Genomic DNA, 25,504 nt, shown 5'->3' with positions numbered 1-25,504 from the left:
TGTGTAGTATTTATCGATAGGACCACTAATAACATAAATATTTTCACTTAGCATGAACTAGACTGTAGTGGATCGTCGCCATAAGACCTATCTGTGTCGGTGCGACGTAAAGCCCCTAGCAAAAAAAAAAAAAAAAAGACTGTAGTGGGTCATTCCCTGACTTTACATACCGATTTTCATTAAATTCTCTTCAGCCGTTTTCTCATGTTGCACGTACATACAGACAGAAATATCGGAAAATTAAAAAGTGCATGTCCTTGTTACTGTGGACACATCTGATAGAGAAATACCATTATTTTTAAATTCTGAGCAATGTACAGACAAAACTCTTATTTTATATCTATAGATTATTATTAGATTACTTTCTTTCACAATTCAATTGTGTGAAATGAGATGAACATATTGTGCAGGTTGTAGGATTCGGCCACTGGCTATCCACAGTTTACGAATATCCTTGTGTTCCAAGAATGTATAAAATTAAATATTCCTTTGCCAGGCAATTTTTTTAGCAGTTGAGTGTACATACACTTTTCATAGTACTACGATACAGTTTGAGGAGATACTAAAATGAATATTCTGGTTTTTTAATGCTTTTTGTGGCAGTGTGTTGTTCGTACATTTCACATTAGTTCGAATACCATAACCTTGCAGATTTTCAGAAAACGTCACTAAGCATATTAGACTGTTGACCAAGATTTCTCTATAATTTTAATTACAGTACATTTAAGGGGTCTAGAAATCATTAATTTACTTTCAGTGGATATATTCTGTATTGCTACTGAGAAGCGTTCTGTACAAAAAAAATTCGGTGATGTGTTATACGACTACCGTTTCTAAATTTTTTTGTGAATACCCTGCATCCCCTGCTTGATTTTTATATGCAGTTGGCCTGAATATTTTGTGAAGGATTTTGACTATTATCATTGGGATATTCATGTACCATGGAAATTTTAATTTCATATCAAAAGAATTGCATGATTATTTGGAAGTTAGGATAATTCTTACCCTGGTTTTCAGTGATGTTGATCAAATCTTATACTGAACCTGATAGAAATATAGTACACTATTTATTTCTACCATAGTCCTTTCAAGCTTTCATACAAACATCCAAAGGATAGCTTGGAAGTTGGCCTCCTTCTACATATCTTGGCATGTGTACAAAGGTTTGTGCTTTTAGATTAGATATGCTTTGTGGATTTTCCATGTGTGACTTCTTTGGTTTGTAATTTGTGAAGAATCAATGCGTAAGATGAATTATGTATCAAAATTTGTTTCCTAGATAACTGGAATCGAGAAAGTCATCCATATCAAAAATTACCTTATGGTAAATGGGAACTGCATCTACCACCAAATCAAGATGGTTCTTGTCAACTGAAGCATTTGTCAGAAGTTAAGGTGAGTTACCGTGAGACATGTGTGAAGTGTGAACATTCTCTTGAATTATAAATAGAATAGAATATATTTATTTATCACCTACAGGATATCCCAATTACAGATGATGTAATAGAAAATTAAATAAAAAATTGAGTTAAATAATTAAATTAAATAAAAAATAAATAATATACATATAAATATACATATATACAAATAGATATAAATCATCACATGTTTTCTATAGATTATTTACGTATTTTACAAAATGATCACGTTCCATCCTGATTTATTGTCCTAAGGGCTCGCATGAGCCAAGAATTTTCATGCGCAACCGTCCTACATTTGGGCAGGTGGAATGTACATTTCTGCCTTGTCTGTCTGCTTGGAACATGAAGTGGGATCGACCCCAGTATAGCTAACATTGCGTTCGCACATTTTTTGTGCATTGCCAGCGTATTGACTCCAAGAATGTTTACAAATTCTTCATACCTGCTTGAAGAGAGTGGCATGCCCAGGGATACGAAACTAATCCACTTCATGAACCTTATCTGTACTCTCTCGAGATGGTGTATGTGGCCTTTCTGATACGGGAGCCACACCTCACAACTATACTCGAGACAGGGTCTCACCAGGGAACAAAACAGAGTTTTGACACATGCAATATTACTGAAATCTTTACAATTCCTTTTGACAAACCCCAAGAGTCTGAAAGATTTCTTTATAATACCATCGATGTGCTTTCCAAAGGATAAGCCGTTCCTATTACTCTAAGAATTGCACCTAGATCATTAAACTCCTCCACGCGATTTAAACTTTCTCCATGATTTTACATCTGTAAAATACAGGTGTTAATTTCCGAGTAAATGACATGACACCACACTTGAATTTATTCACTTTAAGGGACCACTTATCACACCACTCGCATATTTGCTTCAGATCCTCTTGTAGATAGTCACCATCACTGTCTTCTTCTAAGACTTTGTATAGTTTCAAGTCATCAGCGTACAAGAGACATTCACTGCCCTGAACAGCTGTAGTAATATCATTTAGGAACAAAACAAATATAAGAGGCCCTAACAGTGATCCCTGTGGGACACCAGATGAAGGTTCATAGGGGTTAGATATCAAACCCTTGGACTTGACATAACATATTCATTTTGTCAAGTAGCTCTTTAGCCACTCGAAAATACTCCTGGACACTCCATACGCTGACAACTTTCTCAACAAGGCTTCGTGTTGTAAAGAGTCGAAGGCTTTGGAGAAATCAGTATATATCACATCAACCTGTTTACCTTTGTCCAATGCATCGGAAATTGAAGATAAATAAACTGCCAGATTGGTAACAATTGACCTGCCTTTAAGAAATCCATGCTGTGATGGGTCTATGTACTGACTAAAAGAGTCATACAGGCGATTATATACGGCTTTCTCCGCCGCCTTCGATAAAAGTGAGAGCAGCACTACTGGTCTATAATTATCGAACAACACCTTATCACCTTTCTCAAAGATAACACTTTTTCCACTCAGCTGGAAAACACCCACACCTAATGATTTATTTATAATTTCACATAGTGGAATTGCCAGTTGGGAAGCACATTCACAAGGACGATGCCAGGTACCTTGTCAGGCCCACGTGATTTGTTGATATCCACCGATGACAGGATCCGTCTCACTTCTACCACAGAAGTTTGAATAGATCTATTGAAAATGGGGGAGAAAAAGTTGAATTGCAGGGCTCGGAAGGAGAATGGTACTTTGCGAAAGTTTGCGCAAATATTTTTAGAATTTTATCTTTTTCTTGTATTTCAGTTCTGTTTATTAGCATAGTGGGAGGCAGATGGGAATATTTTCTTTTATTATTAATGAAATTCCAAAAGCACTTAGGGCTTGTAATGACGTCATCTTCTACTGACCTAACGTAGTCCCTGTACTTAGCACGCTGCAGATTTTTACATTCACTTTGTAATGTGGAAAACTGCCCATAGTCACACTCTTGGCCTGATCTTTTGTATTTCCTTCTCGCCCTTTCTTTTTCCTTCAGTTTCTGGATTAGTTCTGAGTCGTACCAAGAAGGATATTTTCTGATGTTAATTTTTCGAAATGGTACGCTGTCTTTTATAACCACATATAGGAAGTCATAAAAAGTGCTCACAGCTTCATCCAGAGAGTGGAACTCTTTAATTATATCCCAGGAGCACAGGGATAAAAGGTCCCTCATTAAAGAAAAATCAGCTTTCTTCCATGCAAATATGACTTTGTTTTGCGCTTTGAAGCGAAATGTCCTTGGCATAGGCAGGAATATTTTAATGGCTTGGTGATCAGAGTGAAGTACATTTTCAGTTTTGACGCACTCTCCACTCAGAAGTAATTCTTTTGTGACTAAAATTAAGGCTAGAAAATTATCATTCCTAGTAGGGAAATCACAAGGACTTTGAATACAGTTTATTCGTACCATTAATAATGGTGGTAAGAATATTCATCAATGGATAAATGAGAGATGAACATGAACACACGGTAGGATCAACACAATGACAGGTCAGCATCGAAAGACAGAACAATTTAAAAGGACGCAAGGACAAACGTGAAAACATAAGAGAACGAGGGGCAGATAGACCCCCAATTCTTCTACATGGTAAGTCTACACAGGATGTTCCCAGATATCTGAGAAGTATTTGGGGTGGATACTTCACCCCAAGAGCCTCCGTGGCTCAGACGGCAGCGCGTCGGCCTCTCACCGCTGGATACCGTGGTTCAAATCCCGGTCACTCCATGTGAGATTTGTGCTGGACAAAGCGGAGGCGTGACAGGTTTATCTCCGGGTACTCCAGTTTTCCCTGTCATCTTTTAATCCAGCAACACACTCCATTCTCATTTCATAGCATCTATCACTCATTAATAAATCACTTTGGGAGTGGCGACCATATCGTATTAATAGCCTATATATGATTCATTCATTACATCCCTGACCCGGTCAATGACTGTAAAACAGGTTGTGGGTGTTTTTTTTTGTTTTTGTTTTCACTTCATCCCAAAACAATACAAAATGTCCCAATGAACATATGCCCTATAGTCGGTCGTTTACGAGTTATGGACTTTCCAAATTTGTACAGGAGATATTGGTCATAGCCTTACCTGGCTCATCAGATGTCGAGTAACTTTCACCATGTGGGTGTACCAGTAGGGATACTACATTTTAATACAAGAAGTCCTCAAAATGTACACCATGCTCCTGAATGCACACTTGAACATTTCATCTCATTGATTGTCGAACACGTTCGAGTACTCTGGGCATTGCACATATTCGATGGCAGCCTTGTTCAACATGCTGGCAAAGTGCTGTGACGTCCGTAACGGCAAGGTTCACTCCAAACTTAATCCTAAACATAAACTATACCAACGTTTATTTATGTTCGTGCAGAAAGTGCGACCCAGTAATCACAAGCGGTAACGTAACATGGAGAATACCGTAGGTATGTGGTTATCCACTTTCCAATTCACTGTAAGTAAAATGACAAAGATATATCATTTCACTATTTAAGGGACCAGTTGCAACCCAACCAGGGGTCATACTCAGCCTTATAATTCTAAACATCAGCAAGTTATACAATGTATGTACAAACATTAAAATCCCTTACCATATACATTATCACGAGACAGAAAACACACATTAAAATATATAACGACAAAGTAGAATACACTTAAAACACCAGGTGTGAAATTCAAATAAAAGTTATGGTAAAATTGACCACTTGTAAACAAGTTCCTTTGGATTGGAAGTCTGAAGTGTCTCGCTCATTTCACTTTTATTCCTTGTGTGTTTCCCATTTGTTGGTAGTACCAGGAGAATACAGAAGAACGGTCTCTCACAAGGCAGTGTCCTAGCACCAATGCTATTTAACATATAGGCTATACCATCGACCAACCTCGTCCACCTCACACAAGGAGCTTCCTGTATGCAGATGACCTGGCCCTGGCAACTCAGATTAAAAACTTTGAGCAAGTGGAACAAAACCTTACTGCTGCTTTGAAGATGCTCTCAGATTATTATGAGGAAAATCACCTCAAGCTAAACCCATCGAAAACTAATGTGTGCGCCTTTCATTTAAAGAACAAAGAAGCCCCGTGGAAGCTGCGTATGAATTGGAAAGGAATGGAGCTGGAACACAGCAATATTCCAGTTTACCTTGGTGTTACCCTGGATCATTCACTAACCTTCACCACACACTGCACCAAACTCAAGGCAAAAGCTTCATCACGAAACTGCCTACTGCGTAGGGTAACTGGTTCTGGATGGTTTACCCATCCCTAGACAGTAAAGACAACTCCCCTAGCACTCTGCTACTCTGCTGCTGAATATGCTAGTCCCGTGTGGTACAAATCAGCTCACGGAAAGAAAGTCAACATTGCCTTGAATGAAACCTGCAGGCTAATCCCAGGCTGTTTAAAATCAACACCCACACAGAAGTTATGTTCACTTGCAGGTATAGCCCCACCTAATACTAGACGTGAGGTGCCCGCTAATATCAAGAGACAAAAGGTTTGCAGCATCTCAGTCCATCCCCTTCATGAATATTAGCCACCACCAGCTCGACTGAAGTCCAGGAAGAGTTTTCTACAGTCTTCTGCTCCACTTGATTCTGACCCAAAAAAGACCGGGGTTAAGCTATGGAAACAAAGGTACCCAGATCATCCGGAACGTATTGAAATTGAAGAAAAGTTGCCACCTACTCACGAAAAAAGATGCTGCATATGGAAGTCGTTAACCAGACTGCGGACTGGCATTGCAAGATCTAAGGACAGTCTTATGAAGTGGGGCATCGTGCTTGGTGGGGACTCATTGTGCGAATGTGGAGAGGAACAGACTTCTAGGCATCTCTGACACTGTTGTCTATGCCCAGATTCATGTAAAGGGTTGGAATTGGCACTGGCTGGAAACAATGCCAACACCGGGCGAGTTGGCCGTGTGGTTTGAGGCGTGCGGGTGTGACCTTGCATCCGGGTGATAGTGGATTCGAATCCCACTGTCGGCAGCCCTGAAGATGGTTTTCCGTGGTTTCCCATTTTCACTCCAGGCAAATGCTGGGGCTGTACCTTAATTAAGTCCACTGCCGCTTTCTTCCATCTCCTAGGCCTTTCCTATCCCATCATCGCCATAAGACCTATCTGTGTCGGTGCGACGTAAAACCACTAGCAAAAAACAATCATTGCCATTAATGTAGTCAAATACTGGTCACAACTTCTGTTAATAATGTACAAATAGTGTAGATATTTTCATGTAATACTTGATTTCTCCTTTTTGATTTTTATGTATGTACCGTACTTCAATTTGTTATACTTCATATGCAAATTTTTCAAGTGCTTCACTGATAACTATATATGATTAATTTGTTCATGTACATGTTTCATATTCAATACATATATTCAGTATCTCTTTCTTGTATATATTGGTACCTCTCGACACGAATTTAATAAAAACAGTTTGCACATAGTTAAAACTTTATCTTCTTAAATAATGTTTTAAAATGTTGACTGAAGTTATGTGGTTAATTAAGTCATCAGCTGTTTTAAAAGAGAACCATATAATATAACAGTATTATCCTGCGACCAAGCTTCTTAAATATATGTATATATAAGTTGTATGCCAATCGGTGGATTAATGATAATAATGCTATTCATTTTTATGTCCCACTAAATGCTTTTTAAAAGTTTTTGGAGACGCGAAAGTGCCGGAATTTCGTCCTGCAGGAGTTCTTTTACATACCAGTAAATCTACAGACACGAGGCTGACGTATTTGAGCACCTTCAAATACCACCGGACTGATCCGGGATCGAACCTGTCAGGTTGGGGTCAGAAGGCCAGCGTCTCAACAGTCTGAGCCTCACAGTCTGGCAATTGGTGGATTAGGAGTTTTTTTTTTTTTTTTTTTGTGGCCTAGTAAAATTGTAGAAAGTACATAGTAAGACATGGAAAAAGATAAAATAATATTAGCATTTTTAGTTTCCCATGTGAAGAGAGAGACATAAAATTTGAAAGAAAAAAAATTTAGTCATGGGAGAGTCGGGCATGAGGGGGTTGAGCGGGGAGGGGGGGGGGGGCAGGGCAGGGCGAGCAGAAAAGAAAAAATTGCTAACAAAAAGTAGTCATGCCTGGGCAAACGGAATAAAAGAGAGAAAGAAGAAAAAGGGGAGAGAAAGAGAAAAGTGACAGCAGACTGATCAATACCATTTCCTCCCTGCCAGGAAAAATTAAATGGAGAACGGTTTTAATTGCGAAAAATGGGCTTTTTTAATGTCAGTAGGGGACTGAGTGGATTGGAGTTAGGCAGTATTCGGAGAGGGAAAGGAAAGGATCCGGAAAGGGCCAAGCCAATGAGGTGAAAGTTTGGCAGAAAGATTCTAAAATGCGGAACTGGCAGGTTGTTTTTTAAGTAGTACAAGATCAAAAAGCTTAAAGGTAGGGGTTCGGACCCGAGAGTTACAGACTTTTTTATGAAGATCCCTAGTGTGAAGTAGGTTTTGAAGAGCACGTTGCAACTGAGACTGAGTAAGAAGTTGAGGGGGAGTATCCAATAAGGAGGGTAAGTCCCAACTTAAAGAAAGAGAGGTGTGTAGTTCCCTGCCTAAAAAGAGCTTAGCTGGGGTATAAGAAGTGGAACTGTTGATAGTAGAATTTAATGCTAACACAAAATATGGAAGTTCAGTGTCCCATGATTTATGATCATGGGAGTGGAAAATGGATAAAAAGGATTTTAAATTGTGGTGGTAGCGTTCAACAATATTAGCTTGAGGATGGTGAGGTGAAGTACAAATCTTTTTAATGGCAGAAGAAAAACAAAAATTATAAAAAACTTTAGAAGTAAAAATCGATGCATTATCAGAAACAAGGACGTTCGGAAGACCAGTAATCGGAAAAATTTGATTAGATAGCAGATTTATGATAATTTGTGAAGAAATGTTATGCAAAGGGCGGACAATAAGAAATTTAGAAAAGCCATCAAGTAAGGTAAAAATATAGGTGTTAGATTTAGAAGATTTCACAAGTGGGCCAACGATATCAATGTAAATTTTTTTGGCAGGATAGGTGGCAGGAGATGCAGCATAAGTAGGCCTACCATATGGGAGATGATTTAGGGGCTTATGTTTCTGACATAAGTCACATGAGCGAACCCAAGAAAAAACATCTTTACGCATTTGAGGCCAGAAAAATTGAGAAGCAAGGCGGGCGTATGTCTTAGCCCTACCAAAGTGCCCTCCAACAGGGGAACCATGAAAATATTGAAAAATCATTGAGCGTAAAGCAGAACGAAGAACAAGACAAGGGGTAGCCTTAGGAGTAGGTTTGAAAAGAATTAGCTGATTCTGGAATCGAAAGGGACCAGAATAATCAGGGGAGGAAAGATCTCAAGCAAGTTGTTGGCAGTATGGGTCAAGTTTTTGATATTGTAAGCAAGACTGAAAAGAAAGAGGAAAATTCGTAAGAGAGGAAATAGAGGTAATGGAATTAATCGGAAGAAAATCTCTTTCAGAATCATGAGATTGATGATCTTCAAAAAGACGGGATAGAGCGTCGGCAACGGAATTGTTATAACCAGAAATAAACTTAAGAGAAAACTTGAATCGGGATAAACGGAGCAACCAACGACTGGTGCGACCTATTTTAGGTGCATTGTGAAGGAGCCACGAAAGAGCTTGATTATCAGTATTGACATTGAATTCACGGTGATCAAGATAATCGGCAAAGTGCTCAATGGAAAGAATGAGGGTAAGGGCTTCTTTTTCATTGGTGGAATATTTGCATTTAACAGGTGATAAGATGCGGCTGAAATAGGTAACTGGAAGAGTGTGGCCATCAAAGGTTTGTTGCAAAACGGCACCGATAGCTACATAAGAGGCGTCAGTGGAAAGTTCAAAGGTTACATTAAAATCAGGAATCTGTAAAAGGGGAGCGTGAGATAATTTAGATTTCAACATATCAAATGCAGTTTGTTGAGGGGAGGACCAATGAAATTTGATGCCTTTCCTTTTAAGATGATTTAAAGGTTCAGAAATTAATGAAAATTTTGGAATGTACTTGGCATAGAAACCAACCATTCCAAGGAAAGAACGTAATTGTTTTAGGTTCTTGGGAGGAGGTACTTTGTGAATAGCGGAAACTCTATCAGGATCAACTGCGATACCTTGGGAACTCAAAATATGTCCATGAAATTTAATGGAAGTTTGTGCAATCAAAACCTTAGAAGGGTTAACGGTTAAACCAACAGTACGAAGACGAGTAAGAACTTCACAAACGTGGGACAAATGAGATTGAAGATTGGGAGAATAAATCAAAATGTCATTAATAAAGGGAAACAAATACTTATACTTAATGTCAGAAAACAAAGAATCCAAAAAACGTTGCATTATCTGGGAACCAAGATTTAAACCAAAAGGAACTTTTTTGAACTGGTATAAGCCATTGGGAGTAATGAAAGCAGTGTAACGAGAACTGATTTCGTCCAAAGGTATTTGATTGTAAGCAGAATTGAGATCAAAAATTGAATAATATTTGGACCCGGAAAAATGTTGGAAAGCAGATTGTAATTTGGGCATGGGGTAGGCGTCATATAATATCCTATCATTCAACTTTCTGTAATCCATGATGATTCTCGCGGATCCATCGGGCTTGTCAACAACAAATGAAGGCGAGGCGTAAATAGACGATGAAGGAATGATAGTATTATCTTTAAGCATTTTGTCAATTAGTTGGTTCAAAACCTTCATCCTAGGAGGGCTAAGAAAATAAGGGGAGGAACGAACTGGAGTAGTGTTAGCGAGGTCAATATGTGCAGAGAAATGTTTGACGGTACTCAAAGTTGGGGTGATGACGTCAGAGAATTCAGTAAGCAAAGCTTGGATGTGATCGGAATGAACAGAAGTGATATAGAAGAAGTAGAATGTAAAGAATGGGGGTAATCGAAACTTGGATGAAAAATGAAAAAAAAAAACTTAGAGTGCGTGGAATCAAGAACAAGACCGGTATGAGAAAGAAATCATAACCTAAAATAATAGGAGATGATAAATCTTTTACAACAAGAAAAGTGAAAGGCCAAGAGAAATATTGCATTTTGATATTCAAAGAGATCGTAGCAAGAACATGCAAGGGTTGATTCGAAGCAGAAAGACATTGAGTAGAGGATGGAAGATAATGCAGTTGGGGAGAATAAGAGAAACTGCAGCTCCCGAATCAAGGAGGGTAAATTGTATATGGTTACAAGAACGTGGGAGGTGCGAGGTAAAAATGAGGCACAATCAGTGGAAAATTCGAAAGTGTGTATTGAAGAGTAAGATTGAGATACCTGAGAAACAGAAGGCAGGTTTTCCCCCAGTAAACGTCTACTGCCTAACGACTTGGGAGAAAGGCATTTCCCGAAGGCTGAGTGTTACAATATTTTGCAATGTGGCCAGGTTCTTTGCAACGAAAACAAACCACAGGGGGACGAACTGTAGGAATGGAAGAGGGAGGCAATGATTGAGGTAACGAAGTGGAATGAATTACTGGTAGTGGAATAGAACCATAATGAGAATGATCACTTAAAGAATTAATGGCATGTTGGTGAGCTAAATTATATACCTGAAAAAGGGAAACGGGAGGATTAAGTACATTAAATAGTTGACGGAATGAAGGAGCGGCATAGAATTGTACAATGGAAATTAATTCCAAAGTACTATAAGCAATATTGAGAACATTACTATAGGTGATGATTGAATCTAGGTAATCATGTGTTGGTTCAGTGGGCAATTGATGACGTCGAATGAACTCGGTACTCAACTTATATCGGACTTCAAGGGGTAAAAAATAATTATGTATGGCATGCCTTAATTCACACCAATTAGAAAAATTGGACATATTATCTAACCAAAAAATCGAAAAAAAAAACAGTCGTCTTAGCGGATAAGAGGCCAATTAATTGGGGAAAGGAAGCGACCTTAATATTTAAACATTTTCGAACCGAAAAAAGCCAGATGGTTAGGCTACGAGGGTCAGTTGCCTGTAATAAAATAATTTCGTGTGGCTATTACTAGCCGATTGCAGCCCTTGTAAGGCAGACCCTCCGATGAGGGTGGGCGGCATCTGCCATGTATAGGTAACTGCGTGTTATTGTGGTGGAGGATAGTGTTATGTGTGGTGTGTGAGTTGCAGGGATGTTGGGGACATCACAAACACCCAGCCCCCGGGCCATTGGAATTAACCAATTAAGGTTAAAATCCCCGACCCGGCCGGGAATCGAACCCGGGACCCTCTGAACCGAAGGCCAGTACGCTGACCATACAGCCAACGAGTCGGACAGTTGCCTGTAATTGAGGAACTTGAAGTAATGATTGCTTAATAATCTGTATATTGAGTGAGCTGTCAACTGAAGCATTTTGAGGTACGGGAGGAGCAGAATAGCGAGGTGGGGACGGAGCCATAGAATACTGTTGAAAAGAAGGTTTTTACATATTCGGTCAATAGGTCAGGTGTATAACTGGTAGATGATGGGTAAATGGAAGGAGAACTAGAAAAGGAAATTAAGTCACGAACAGGAGGGTTAGGCAAAGACAAATTATGGGATAATGGGGAAGGTAATGAGGTAGAATCTTCCCCTAACGGAAAATTATCAGAAAAGCATTCCATCTTTGAGGATAAAGAAAGATAGAAAAAGAATGAATGTGTAAAGGAAAGTACAGCTTGAGTATATAAGAAAACGAGGCCTACGGGCGTCAAATAGAAAGACCTGCACCTGGCGAGCCGAACCCGTCCTGGGATATCCCGGCACTAAATGCCATACGACATTTGTGATTATTATTATTTATTAAATAAATTTTTATTATTTGTTAAATAAATAAATAATCATTTAGTTAGATAGAACAGATGAAATTAAATCTCATTTCCTGTACATTATACAGTGGAACCTCGAATTGCGAGTAACTTAGTCTACGGGTGTTTTGCAAGACGAGCAAATATTTTAAATAAATTGTGACTTGATAAGCGAGTGAGGTTTCTCAATACGAGTGTCACGTGTACGTACGTTTCCACCTCCCCTGTGCCTTTGTTTTCCCCTCCCCCTGCCACGGAAAACATGAAATTTTTGCTGTTGGGTATTGTTACAGCCGTCATCATTAGTACTGTCACTCAGACGGTCATTACCACTTTCAATATGTCAGACAATGAGCACGTGGTTGAGTGTTTACAGAAAACTCGCCGTTATCACTCCAAATAACACTTTCACTTTCCCCTTCCTCACTTGTTGGAGGAGTGAATTCCTTATCTGAGCCTTCATCATCCCCTTCTTTACTAAAAATTATTAAGATATACAGTCAATTCGTCATCGTTAACAAAATAACTTCTCCCGCTGGTCGCCATTTTACTCACACGGCATGGTGATCTTACGTCGCAGATGAACACGGACTTTAGGAATTCATTGCATGATAACAAATGAATTTACGCACTATCTAGCGACGTAGTTAAAATCTAATGACAATTCTCTATGGACTGGACACACAAAATATTTCAATCTGACGGCCCAAGTTGTACAAACGCGTATAGAATTGCGCGCTATCCAAACAACGATATATCGTGGTTGGCACTTTACGCGTATATACGAAACAACGATATATCGCTGTCTTGCTCTCTACGGGTTAAAATTTTAGTTCCCCTTAACTGGGGAATAGTTTCATAACATTAACCTGCCAGTGGGTAGTTATTCAGCGCAACGTGCACTTTTGAAATGGGTACAGTAGTGTGCGGCAGATGTAAATACTCAACAGAAAAATATATTTTACTTGATTTATTTAAATTATTTGTGATATAGTAGAAATTCACTAGCATTATGTTATTACCGTTTTTCTTGTAAACCCGTAAATATATACGTATATACACAGTGTGTTCATACAAAAGTGAATATAAAAAGTATTCCTTTCATTATTATTATGACATTTTTCAAGTTTTCAGATATGCATCAATAGATTCTACATACTTTCTGGTTCATAGGTCATTCAGAAATTGCGCATAGTGGGGTAAATACGGAAGCACAGGCAAGCACAAAGTGCCACGCAACATTCCTCACAGCAGTAGACAGTTTCCCGTCACCTCTGGTTTGACAGGCACACAACACAATGTTTTCGTGAGTGATTCCTACTTCCGGGCGGCGGGTTCTCAGATAATTCAACGTCTTTCCTAACCAAGCCATGTTCACATCACACGGAAAAGTGTGCCACCATACACAGACCAATTTACAAAAAGTTATCAGAACATGGACAATGGAGTTCGCAGAACAAGTGTATTGTAACAACAACAACAACGATGACGACAACTACTCACAAATTTAGTAATTTCAATGTACATATACACAAACAAATTCTTTACTAAGTATTTGGCACGGATCTTACGAGGCAACACGAGACAGCTGTCGGACAGCCACCTACGTGCGAACTACCCGACTGGTGTGAGACCGGATAAAATTGAATAGGACAGCAATAATCACATCTGATATGAATGGAATTAGTTTTAAATTATGATAGTAGATGGCAGAAGTGATTAAGAATAGCCGGACACCTATATTCAGCTAACCCTACGTAAGACACATTTAGAATTACAAGAACACCTTTAGGCGTCAAGCCCAGTTAAGGGGCTAAATCACAAAACAAAACAAAATTTAAAAAATACAAGTCACTTTCCTGAATGTGAAGTCCATCATTTCTTTTTATGTTCATGTAAGACTTTTGCCCTCCACAGTGAAAAATTGGATATGTCTATGCCTAAAGAGTTAAATATTAATCTTATAAACATTGCTCCTTTTCACATTCCTTTTTATATAATTACTAAACATATCCACTGCTCAATTATATTTTTAGTTCTCATTTTTCTGTTTGATGTTTTAAAAGGAAAAGCATCAAATTCAGTTGTTCACGGACATCATTTATACAACTTCCTGCAGCTGTATTTCCCTATACACAAGCCTGTGCCCAAAAAATGCATTGCAATGTATGATTGTGTGTGAAATAAACATGTTTACTTTCTTTTTTAGGTTGTTGTCAGATCTCAAAGTGGAGAACTGTTGTACAGGTTATCTCCTTGGGCTAGGTATGTTGTGCAGCCACCAAAAGAAAAGGGTTATACCTATGAACAGAGAATCTGGAATCCACCTGAAGAACAGGTAATTTTAATGCAGTTCTCAATAGTTATGAAGTTAGGTTGAGCATTGATAATGAGAATGACTCATGTTAAAATCTTACAAAAAATGTATTTTACATACATATGTAAGTGCTGCCCACTTCAAATTGTTAAAATTATAATTAAAAAATATTTCTAAAACGAAAGTGTCTGACTGAAATTGGTATAGTTTTGAACCTAAAAATTGAGTTTTAAAAAAAGTCCAGTGAAATCTGCAAGACAAGAAATATTTCATTAATGATCATCATCGTCAGGCATGGCTAAATTTTTAAAATGAAGCCTATCATTTATTTTTCACAGCAGCTACATTTAGGTGCTGATCAATTTTTACCTTCATTAATGTACATGGAGTGGTGCATAATGCCAGTAATAAAACAGGTATATGGACTGTGAGTGTGTTTGTCATCAATCCATAGACTGGTTTGATGCAGCTGTCCATGCCACCCTATTGTGTGCTAACCTTTTTCACTTCTACATGATCGCTGCATCCTACATCTGCTCTAATCTGCTTGTCGTATTCATACCTTGGTCTATCCCTACCATTCTTACCCCCCTACACTTCCTTAGAAACCAACTGAACAAGTCCTGGGTGTCTTCAGATGTGTCCTATCATACTATCTCCTCTTCTCATCAAATTTAGTTACGATCTCCTCTCACCAATTCGATTCAGTATCTCTTCATTTGTGATTCAATCTATCCATCTCACCTTCAGCATTCTTCTGTAACACCACATTTCAAAAACTTCCATTCTCTTTCTTTATGAGGTAGTTATCGTCCATGTTCCACTTCCATAAAATGCCACGCTCCAGACGAAAGTCTTCAAAACTTCTTTCTAATTCCTATATCAATGTTCGAAGTGAGCAAATTTATTTTCTTAAGAAAGGCCTTCTATATTCTCTTGAATATAATGGGAATAATGCAATTCAATTATGAAAATACTGCACTTCTGCACACTAAGTATCATTACTGCTTTTTATCCCCAGCACCTCTGTATCCGTCTTGTAATGTACAGTTGCTCAAAAAAAGAATGCGTGCGTGGTATTGTACATACAGATATTGCAGATACATGTTTCTCAGAAACAACTGAACCTATAGATACAATGTTTGTTGTGGATATCCGCAGGATTTGGATCTACATGCGAGATGAATTATATTCTGATAATAATAAAAATTTAGTCAGATAAAATATTAAATTTGAGGAATGTACAAGGCAATTTCTTTTAGTAACTATAGACTTTTTCTTGAAAGGAACCCAACATTATTTTGAAAATATTTCCTTTGGATGTTACACACCTTAAACTACTTCTCCACATAGTCACAGCCATTATTAAGGCACTTGTCATAACGTGGCACCTAGTTATGTATGCCTTCTTCATTGGAACAATGCCCTGCCTGTAAGGAAAGCCATGCTGAGTAGCTCAGACGGTTGAGGTGCTGGCCTTCTGACCACAACTTGGCAGGTTTGATCCTGGCTCAGCCTGGCAGTATTTGAATGTGCTTAAATACGTCAGCCTCATGTTGGTAGATTTACTGGCATGTAAAAGAACTCCTGCGGGGCCAAATTCTGGCACCTTGGTGTCTCCGAAAACCATCAGAAAGTAGTTAGTGGGGTGTAATAAAGTTATTTATTATTATTTTTATTATTATTGTCCTGTAAGGAATGCCATGTTTGTACCCCTTCAACACAGTCATCAGTGCACTTGCCACCAGGGAACTTCTTTAGGTTAAGGTTGGAAGTCACTTGTCACCAAATCAGGACTGTATGAGAGGGGCCTACCATTGTTCCTAGCAGAATGATGTGATGAGGTCCTGCATTTGATTGGCTCTGTGCAGTGTGGCAGTCATGAAGCATGGTGATTCCACAAGAAATTATTCCACACCTTTTGTTCTGAATCACACAGTGCAGATTTCATAGCATCACACAGTAGCTATCTTTGTTGATTGCTGCATTCCGATGCAAGAATCCAATGAGCAAAACACCTTGTCTGTCCCAGAAAACCGTGCACATAATCTTCCACGTGGTAATTGCCTATTTGAATTTCTTCTTCAATGGTGATGTTAAAAGCCTAAACTCCAAGGATTTCTGCCTTGATTCAGGAGTGATGCAGGATACCTATGTCTAGTCTCCTGTAACAGTGCTGCTTTTCACATCATCCCCTTCCTTGGCATTTCATTTGAGAAGGGCCAATGCTCTGCACATTCGCTTGGTATTGTGTTCTTCAGTGAGGTGTTTTGGTATCCGTCATGCATACCTGCCAACTTGTACAGTTTGTCCGTAGAATTTACGGAAATTGCAGCATATTACGGTTTCATGGATGGTTTCAGTTTAACGACTTCGCGGACAAAAATTTGAAACATTAACATTCGATAATCACTCCACTTCCCTACAATCGATTGTTTGTGTGGGTCAAAGGCAAGTCCACGATAGTCGATAACACATTCTTTAATATGATTGGTATTCTTAACCGTGTGATGTTTGTGTTTTATTGGAATTGAATTTAAAGCCAGGATAACAGTTCTTCTGTGTGAATCTTGGGTGTCGACAGGCTCTGCTCCGCAAATTCTTTGCTCCGCTCTGTTCGCTTGTTGTGATTTAACCCATATTATTTGACCACGTGGGTGTTGTTCTTTGTTTACGAAGTTGGCGTTCCTTGAATGGTTTGGCATTTTAAGGTTATGGCATATTTTAATGAATTGTTCGAGTTATTGTGTTTTAACTTCGTGCCTCGCAGTTTCCTGTATTCATTAGACTAACTACTTTTGACTTTTAACTTACGTAAACAAATTATCACAGGTCACTTGAGCATCTCTTAACTTTATTTTATTCAACATTATGTTTAAAAATGTGATTCCCATCGTCATTCTCATTAAATGTCTAGTTCCAACCGCTAGTCAATCAACATCATTTTACAGCAATTTTACCACTAGTCTGTAACAAACTATCATTTCATTCATTTCACTCATATTAATAGTCTTTCAGTGTTACTATTGTAAATACTTTCCCCAGTTATAAACTTCTCACTCATAGCATTGTCTTGAAAACCAATATTGTACTAGTCTTTTACTGTATGTTAATTTTCTTTTAAGACTCTTCAAGGCTTTTTATAAATCAGTTTTATCTTATTTATATGTAAATCAGGTGCCTGATTTTATTTCAAGGTTAAACCCGTGGCTGTTGATGCCTATATGTAGGGTGAAACATGTACCATTTTAATTAACATGTCAATGTAATTCAACAAAGACTTATTGTATTGATTAGGTGGACAAATTAATAAATTAACTTATTGTTATTATTTCAACGATACTTCTATTTGATCGTCACTTCCTTTTGTTAATAGTAATGCTATTGGCTTTACGTCCTAATAACTAATTTTTTATGGTTTTCGGAGAAGCCGAGGTGCCGGAATTTAGTTCCGCAGGAGTTCTTTAACGTGCCAGTAAATCTACCGACGTGAGGCTGTCATATTTGAGCACCTCCAAATACCACCGGATTGAGCCAGGATCGAACCTGCCAAGTTGGGGTCAGAAGGCCTGTGTGATTCATTGTGTGATTGAAGGAACTCTACTGTGTTCTTCTCCATTGTAAATTCTTAAGTAATGTTGTATTTACAGAAATGAGGGTTACATTAAGCACATGTATGTACACTGGAATCACTTAATGGTTCAGACGATGAAAGTTTCATCACAGGGGAAAGGATGCTTCAAGAATACCTAATCTGAAAAGCAGCTGCTGGATGTGAAACAAGTTACAAAGTATGTTTTATCACTGAATTAACAGGCAGTGTGCAAATGTTATTGTGTAATATGATATACTGCCTTAAAAATGAAATGGCGTATGGCTTTCAATGCTGGGAGTGTCCGAGGACATGTTTGGCTCACCAGGCGCAGGTCTTTTTATGTGACACCCGTAGGTGACCTGCGCGTCATGATGAGGATGAAATTCTGATGAAGACGGTACATACACCCAGCCCCCATGCCAGAGAAATTAACCAATGATGGTTAAAATACCCGACCCTGCCGGGAATCGAACCCGGGAACCCTGTGACCAAAGGCCAACACGCTAACCATTTAGCCATGGAGACTGCCGTAGAATAGATTGGAGACGGGAAGGGAAAGGGGTATCATTATTGAGAAGGGAGGACTTGAGTCGAAAATCTTGCTAAGGGGTAAATTTTGATTACTGATAACCCACTTCAAAGGTTGGCACCTCTGTATAAGTGAAAGTGACATGGAAGATGCATTCCACCAATATATTTTTGCTGCAGTGGAATCCATACAGGTGGACCAACAAGTGTTTGCACACGTTCAAGTGTCAGAGATTCTTCGGTGTGAAATATGTCTGAGCAAATAGTCAACATACCAAATACCTACTTAAGTAACTTGGGTACCCTCTTTGTTCATTCAGAAGTGTCCCCACCATTTCCACTATCATATGTCAACGTCTGTGCGAAGGTCAACGTCCATGGTTTGTAACTTGATGTTTACGAACACTCGCTGTGTGTCACAGACATAGATGATAGTAATAATAATGTTAATTGTTTTTAAGTCTCACTAACTACTTTTACGGTTTTCGGAGACGCCCATACACATAGACACCAGTGCCATAGTTGTTTGATGGTCACCTGTGCAGAAGTGCCAACTATTATGGATTGTCTGTAATGATTACGGATTTCACTTCGCGATTACGGTCAAAGGGCACATTATTACGGAAAAGCAGCATTATCACAATAAAAATTAATTTCTACGAAAAAGGGAAAGAAGTAAAAATTGTTCAATCCCTTAGAGCATTATTGGTCAACCCTCCTTGTTTGAATGCTTGTAAGTTGGCAGCTAAACATATCTTGATAAGAGTTCTAAAAGGCAAAACACGTTGAAAGTATATCGGGCTGTTTGTGGTACAGAGGGTCACAAAATTTTGAAATATCTGAGTACCTGTTGGCTCTCGCTTCTTCAGTCTATTAATAGAGTTCTTGAGCAGTAAGAAGCTTTGACAATCATGTTTTGTAGTGAGCCCCTCCATAAAAATGAGAGCACCAAGCAGTTTGACACTGTAAAATCTTTCATACAAGACCCACACACAAAACTGTTTTGCTACTTTCTTCAGAGTACACTTCCTGTCTTTAACTCAGTGAAAAAACACTGGGCAAGTTGGTCATGCAGTTAGGGGTGTGCAGCTGTGAGCTTGCATCCGGGAGATAGTAGGTTTGAACCCCACTGTCGGCAGCCCTGAAAATGGTTTTTCGTAGTTTCCCATTTTCACACCAGGCAAATGCTGAGGCTGTACCTTAATTAAGGCCATGACCACTTCCTTCCCACTCCTAACCTTTTCCTATCCCATCGTCGCCATAAGACCCATCTGTGTCAGTGCAAGGTAAAGCAGCTTGCAAAAAAAAAAAAAAAAAAATCAGTGAATTTATTTCTGCACCAAGATGCTTCAGCCATACATCTTCTTAGAAGGAAACTTACTGGTCTTTTAACTGACCTGTGGGTCAGATTTGTTCAGCCATGTTCTATTCAGTCAGAATCTACCTCTCTTTTGAGTTTTGAATTCAAGAGTAGGAAATACCAGAAAGCCAGTGAGGACTTTGTAATTGGAGCAAAAGCCTTGTCATACTTGAAAGATAATGACTGTGATGAAGAGTTGTTTTATATGGCAGCTTGCAGTTACATTATTAGGAAATTTCCCCTTGATGATGAATTTCTTCATCAAGCCGAAGTTGTAGACCTCTCAGAATGAAGGTTTCCTATTCATCTTTTGAATATTTTGTTTGAAGATTCTCACGTTTGGTTAAGGAAAGCGAACATGAAAATCTTGAAGAGGAATTTGCAGTTTACCAGTGTGATATTTTCCCTGAATACATTGTACACGGACCTAACATTGACAACATTGCAGAGCTTAAAAATGAAAGTGGACAGATTAAAAAAATCAGACAGAGTTCAGGCCTACATTAAGTACATCTACACTGGAATCACTTATGGTTCTGAAGGTGAAAATATCATCTCAGGGGAAGTATGTTTCAAGAAAACTTACACTGAAAAGCAGCTGCTGGGTGCAAAAAACAAGCTACAAAAAATTTTTTGTCACAGAACTAACAGGTAATGAGCATATTTTATTGTGTAATATGATATACCGTATTTCTAATGTCTTTTCTCCTTGATCGCATTTGATCGTCAACTGACTCACTTTCGCTCCTTTTAATGCTATTGATTACTATAATCTTTACAAACTTACTGTATGTCACCAGTAATTAATTACAAATGGCATTGAATAACTGAATAACCAACATAATAAAATGAACACTAGCTCCTCGTACGATTGCGCTGGATGCACCTCCCATACAGTGACTTTGGTCGCAGCAGTGAGTGAAACAAAGATGTAATTCTGGACAGTCTTCCCTTTTCCACTCACCTGAAACTACGATGGCCCGCAGATCCCATAGTTTTACATGGACATTCATCCTTTATCTACCAATGAACGTGTCGATGTATCGTGAGCAAATTGTATATCTCAGGATAATTTTGAGAAAATTGGACATGTTATTTTGTTAAGAAAAAAAATGAGAATCCACAGCCTGGAATGAATGAAGCCCATTTCTAGCGGCGAGGATGGGGATTGTATCGGCTGCCAAAGCCTGTCGCACTCCTCTGGGGCAATGATTAATGAAATGATATTGGAGAGTTTTGCTGGAATTAAAGATGACAGGGAAAACTGGAGTACCCGGAGAAAAACCTGTCCCGCCTCTGCTTTGTCCAGCACAAATCTCACGTGGAGTGACCAAGATTTGAACCACGAAACCCAGCAGTGAGAGGCTGGCGCCTGAGACACGGAGGCTCATTTTCTTAAGAACTTTTTCCAATTACAGATTCAAAGTTTTGGGCTTGTAAGTGCCAGAGGGAATAACTAGTGTGACTGAAGAGTTAGAACAGAGAAGAGGGAGTGTGAATTGATATAATTGTGTGTCTGTGTAGTTGTATAATCAATTAGTGTTAGTTAATAAATCGTAGAGTAAACTCTACCAGTTGTGCGGTCATTAACCCACCTGCCATCATGCTACATTATTGATTATAGTCATTTTTGATGAAGCAACACTTGCCCCTATTTCTTCTACAATGACAGTGTCCAGGAAAATCTCCGTTGTGAACAGTGTGATATCTCATCTTTGGAAGCCACCACACAGTGGATCAGTAATTTTGTGATAGTAAGACAGTCATTGGTGGATGGAATTAACGTGCGGTACATACACACTGAAGAAAATTAAATATGTTCCATCATAACTCTTCTGGCCCCCTCTTAAAAGAACAAAAGTTTTTGCAGTTCAGTTGCTCTCACTACTGATATAGATAAACTGCTGCAACATGCTAATCAACGAAAGGGTCTTGAATCTGCATCTGGAGAGGTAAGCTTGTAACTCCATTTAATATACTGTGTATTCAGTGCAGTTAAACACTCGCTAAAAATAGCATAGTACGATATTTTTTAAAATTTGATTTCAGATGACTCATTTTTCAGTGCCAGCAAACTTGCCTGGTATGTGGTGCTTGTATGGGAGCATTATGCAAGAAAATGAGACAACAAATTCATTGACAAGTTAACTCTTCTGGAGATAAAATAATCTCATACCTGAAAGACGAGAACAGGTTTTATAATTACTGAAAGCAGATATAAGGTTTACAAAGTTGCAAAACGGAGCTTTCTACAAGTAGATAAAAAGTATGCAGACATGTTCAAAGCAGCAGGGGTACATGGTCTGCAATAATTACACAGACTGCTTAACCCATTTGCATCATTTGACGAGCTGTGGTCGCGTGTGGTGTTTTCACGCATGAATCAGATGATGCAGTGTCTTGCTTATCTTCATATATTAGTTTCCCTTTGCAATATAAGTTCTCACAATGCAATACCATGATGAATAGAATACCAAGTGTGATCACTCCGCTCTCTTAACATTGTAGTTGGTGGTCCTGCCGGAGTGTGGCGGCGCAGTCTCAACGATCCAACTGCAACACGTGCGCCCAATTGCCGGTAAAGGTATAGCGAGCGTGCATGATGTCGTGGTGATAATTTTAATGCCTATTAATTTGTTTTAATATTTTCTAAAGTCTGTGTTAGTATCTGTGCAGTGCTTTGTGTGTGCAATCAACTAGCTTTCTATATTTCGAGAATAGGTCGTACTGTTTCGTTCCTGGTTGTAAATCGGGTTACGGAAGGAAGCATGATGCTAGACGATACTTTACACCGCAAAAGAGAAATAATCTGTTTGCGAAGTGGGCTAGAGTTATTCCGCGGAAAGATAAGCAAATGTCGGCCAAAAGCAGAATATGTGACCTGCATTTTTCGGCAGATTTAATTTTAAAGGCGGACTGTTTCGTTGTGAATGGTGAAAACGTTGAACTTCCTCATGTGAGGTGAAAAATAAAACCAGGAGAGGTGCCTCATATATTTTCAAATTTACCAAAATACCTATCCACTGAGGTAAAATCGCGAAAGGCACCCAGTATCAAAGGAGTGAGGACAGTATCAAGAGGATAAGGAACAAGAATCACAAAGTGAGTGAAGCAGTAATGACAACAGTAGGCGGTGAAGTTCAAGTTCAAGGTCAGCCTAGTTGTAGTCAGATTCATGGTCAGTCTAGTTCTCTTACAGATGCCGAAAAGATATCATCTCTCAGAAAGCAACTAAAGAATGCAACTCGTAATTTAATGCGAGCTAAATGCAGTCTTTCCTCAGCCAAAGCTAGGATTAATTTCCTACAGGGGCAGATGAAGAACTCCGAATTTCAATTTGTAGATTGTAAATTTCTTAGTAAGAAGCAGAAAATTATTACACTGTGTTAAAGAAATGTCAAGTAAAGTCTCCCAATGGTATGAGGTACAGTAGTGATTTTCTTTTAGAGAGTTTATTAGATTAGAATAACATCACATAGAGGATAGGATAGGCAAAATTTGTTACCTCTTCCCCCACAAAGCCATTTGGGGAAACTCTGCAAAGGACATAAATGTCCCTATGGTGTAATCCACATTGCTAAGTGCTATTTCAGATTATTTTAATGATGAAATGAACGAGAATAAACGGTACGGGATAGTTATATTCGATGAGGTTAAACAAAGAGAAGAGATTCAATTTAATGTGGGGCAATATTTTTTACAAGTGTCTTGACTAGATAGAGGCGATTTCAGTTGTGCCATCAGGAGCTGGCTGTTGTATTGAACACACTTTGGACATTATTCCAAAACTGGTCTCACACTATAGTGCCGATTCTTCTTCAGAGCGGGAGAAATCCGCAGAGAAATGCAAGCTCGACATTCTGCTAAGTCTACTTGTAAACTATCGAAAGTGGCCTCGAACTAGTTTTGGTGAATAATTTACTTCATTTAATTTATTTGAGAAAAGTGTCAGTGTTATTTACAGTCTGGTGTATGATTAATTTGCTCTTTTTGAAAAGGATTCTTTAAGTATGTAAAGAACAATGTTGCTTTCGCTTTTCGTAACGTTTCGTTTTATTTCGTGTGTTCTCTTATTAAAGTTCAAAGATATTTCTTCGTGCGGACTGATAATATTATTTATAACTCTCTGACAGTGTTATTCATGTGTTGTATTTGATTATTTGCGTATCAATGTAATTTCCATTAAATCAGCTGACCGTGTAGCGTTGGTGTTAGGCTCCACTAGCGCCGCTCTGCGGTAGAGCGCTTGAACTCGTTGAGTGATCTCACTTGGTATTCTATTCGTCATGGCAATACTACAAGGATCTAGAGGCATGTACTGTTTGTAAACAATGCTGTCTGTATTTCTGTGTGACACTGGGATTGTTGAACAACAGTTCATTTTCATTTCATTTTCAGTATTCATTATGCGGTAGAACCTGCTTTGCAGTAATGAGAGCGCGAGTTTGAAAGCGTTTGTAAACAGTGTTTAGATGGTGATTTCGGTAGGCCTAATAATGACATTTTAGAAAATGAGTTTGAGGGTAGTGATAGCAACGGTGAAAGTTACTGAACTGCACAGAGCATTAAAGAGAGAGTGAAAGTGTTGCACCTGGTCGAAATGCACATGGCCAGTAACAAAAAAGAACTGTAGTGGTTGGAAATTGGAGGACATATATATTGCCCCCATTATTCCAGACATGCTCAGCTGGAGAGCGAGAGTCCCAAGGGTGGACCGTTCGCTGTCTGGCTTTGCTTACTTTTACAGGCAGGGAAAGATACAAGGGCTAGCGACAATGATACAAAAAGATTTAAACAACAGGTTTTGACATTTATTTACGAACTAGCACTTGATAACTCATGTAACAAATTATAATAATTAAATCTTGATGGTAATTCAAAATTAAAAATCTTCTTTGCCCGTTTCCTTAGATACAGCATTATTGTTCTTCAACCTTTCAGAGTTGAATTACACTGCAAATATAACAAACTAACATTAGCCTACTTCTGGCTTAAAGAAATAAATTACCGAGCTCAATAGCTGCAGTCGCTTAAGTGTGACCAGTATCCAGTAATCGGGAGATAGTGGGTTCGAGCCTCACTGTCGGCAGCCCTGAAGATGGTTTTTACCGGGCGAGTTGGCCGTGCGGTTAGGAGCGCGCAGCTGTGGGCTCGCATCCAGGAGATAGTGGGTTCGAACCCCACTGTCAGCAGCCCTGAAGATGGTTTTCCGTGGTTTCCCATTTTCACTCCAGGCAAATGCTGGGGCTGTACCTTAAATAAGGCCGTGGCCGCTTCCTTCCCCTTCCTAGGCCTTTCCTTCCCATCGTCGCCATAATACATATCCGTGTCGGTGCGACGTAAAGCAAAAGGCCAAAGAAGTAATAAAATTTACATATCATAACAATGACATTTACAATAAGATACAAAAGTTGAAAACTAGAAAAGCGGCTGGAATTGATCAGATTTCTGGGGATATACTAAAGACAATGGGTTGGGATATAGTACCATATC

The 25,504-nt window shown here is 38.8% G+C and overlaps 1 protein-coding gene across 1 annotated transcript in view; it reads left to right on the top strand.

Annotated features, from left to right (window-relative positions):
* The window catches only part of AGBE (1,4-alpha-glucan-branching enzyme), a 153,035-nt gene that overhangs the window by 25,943 nt on the left and 101,588 nt on the right, over window positions 1-25,504 (top strand). Inside the window, exons 3-4 of the mRNA XM_067139266.2 lie at window positions 1,280-1,395; window positions 14,421-14,549. Coding sequence (XP_066995367.2) covers window positions 1,280-1,395; window positions 14,421-14,549 — 245 coding nt within the window. The remainder of the gene's footprint in view (window positions 1-1,279; window positions 1,396-14,420; window positions 14,550-25,504) is intronic.

This window comes from Anabrus simplex, chromosome 2, assembly GCF_040414725.1.
Source record: "Anabrus simplex isolate iqAnaSimp1 chromosome 2, ASM4041472v1, whole genome shotgun sequence".
Classification (NCBI taxonomy): domain Eukaryota; kingdom Metazoa; phylum Arthropoda; class Insecta; order Orthoptera; family Tettigoniidae; genus Anabrus; species Anabrus simplex.
This window is presented reverse-complemented; position numbering and strand designations above follow the sequence as displayed.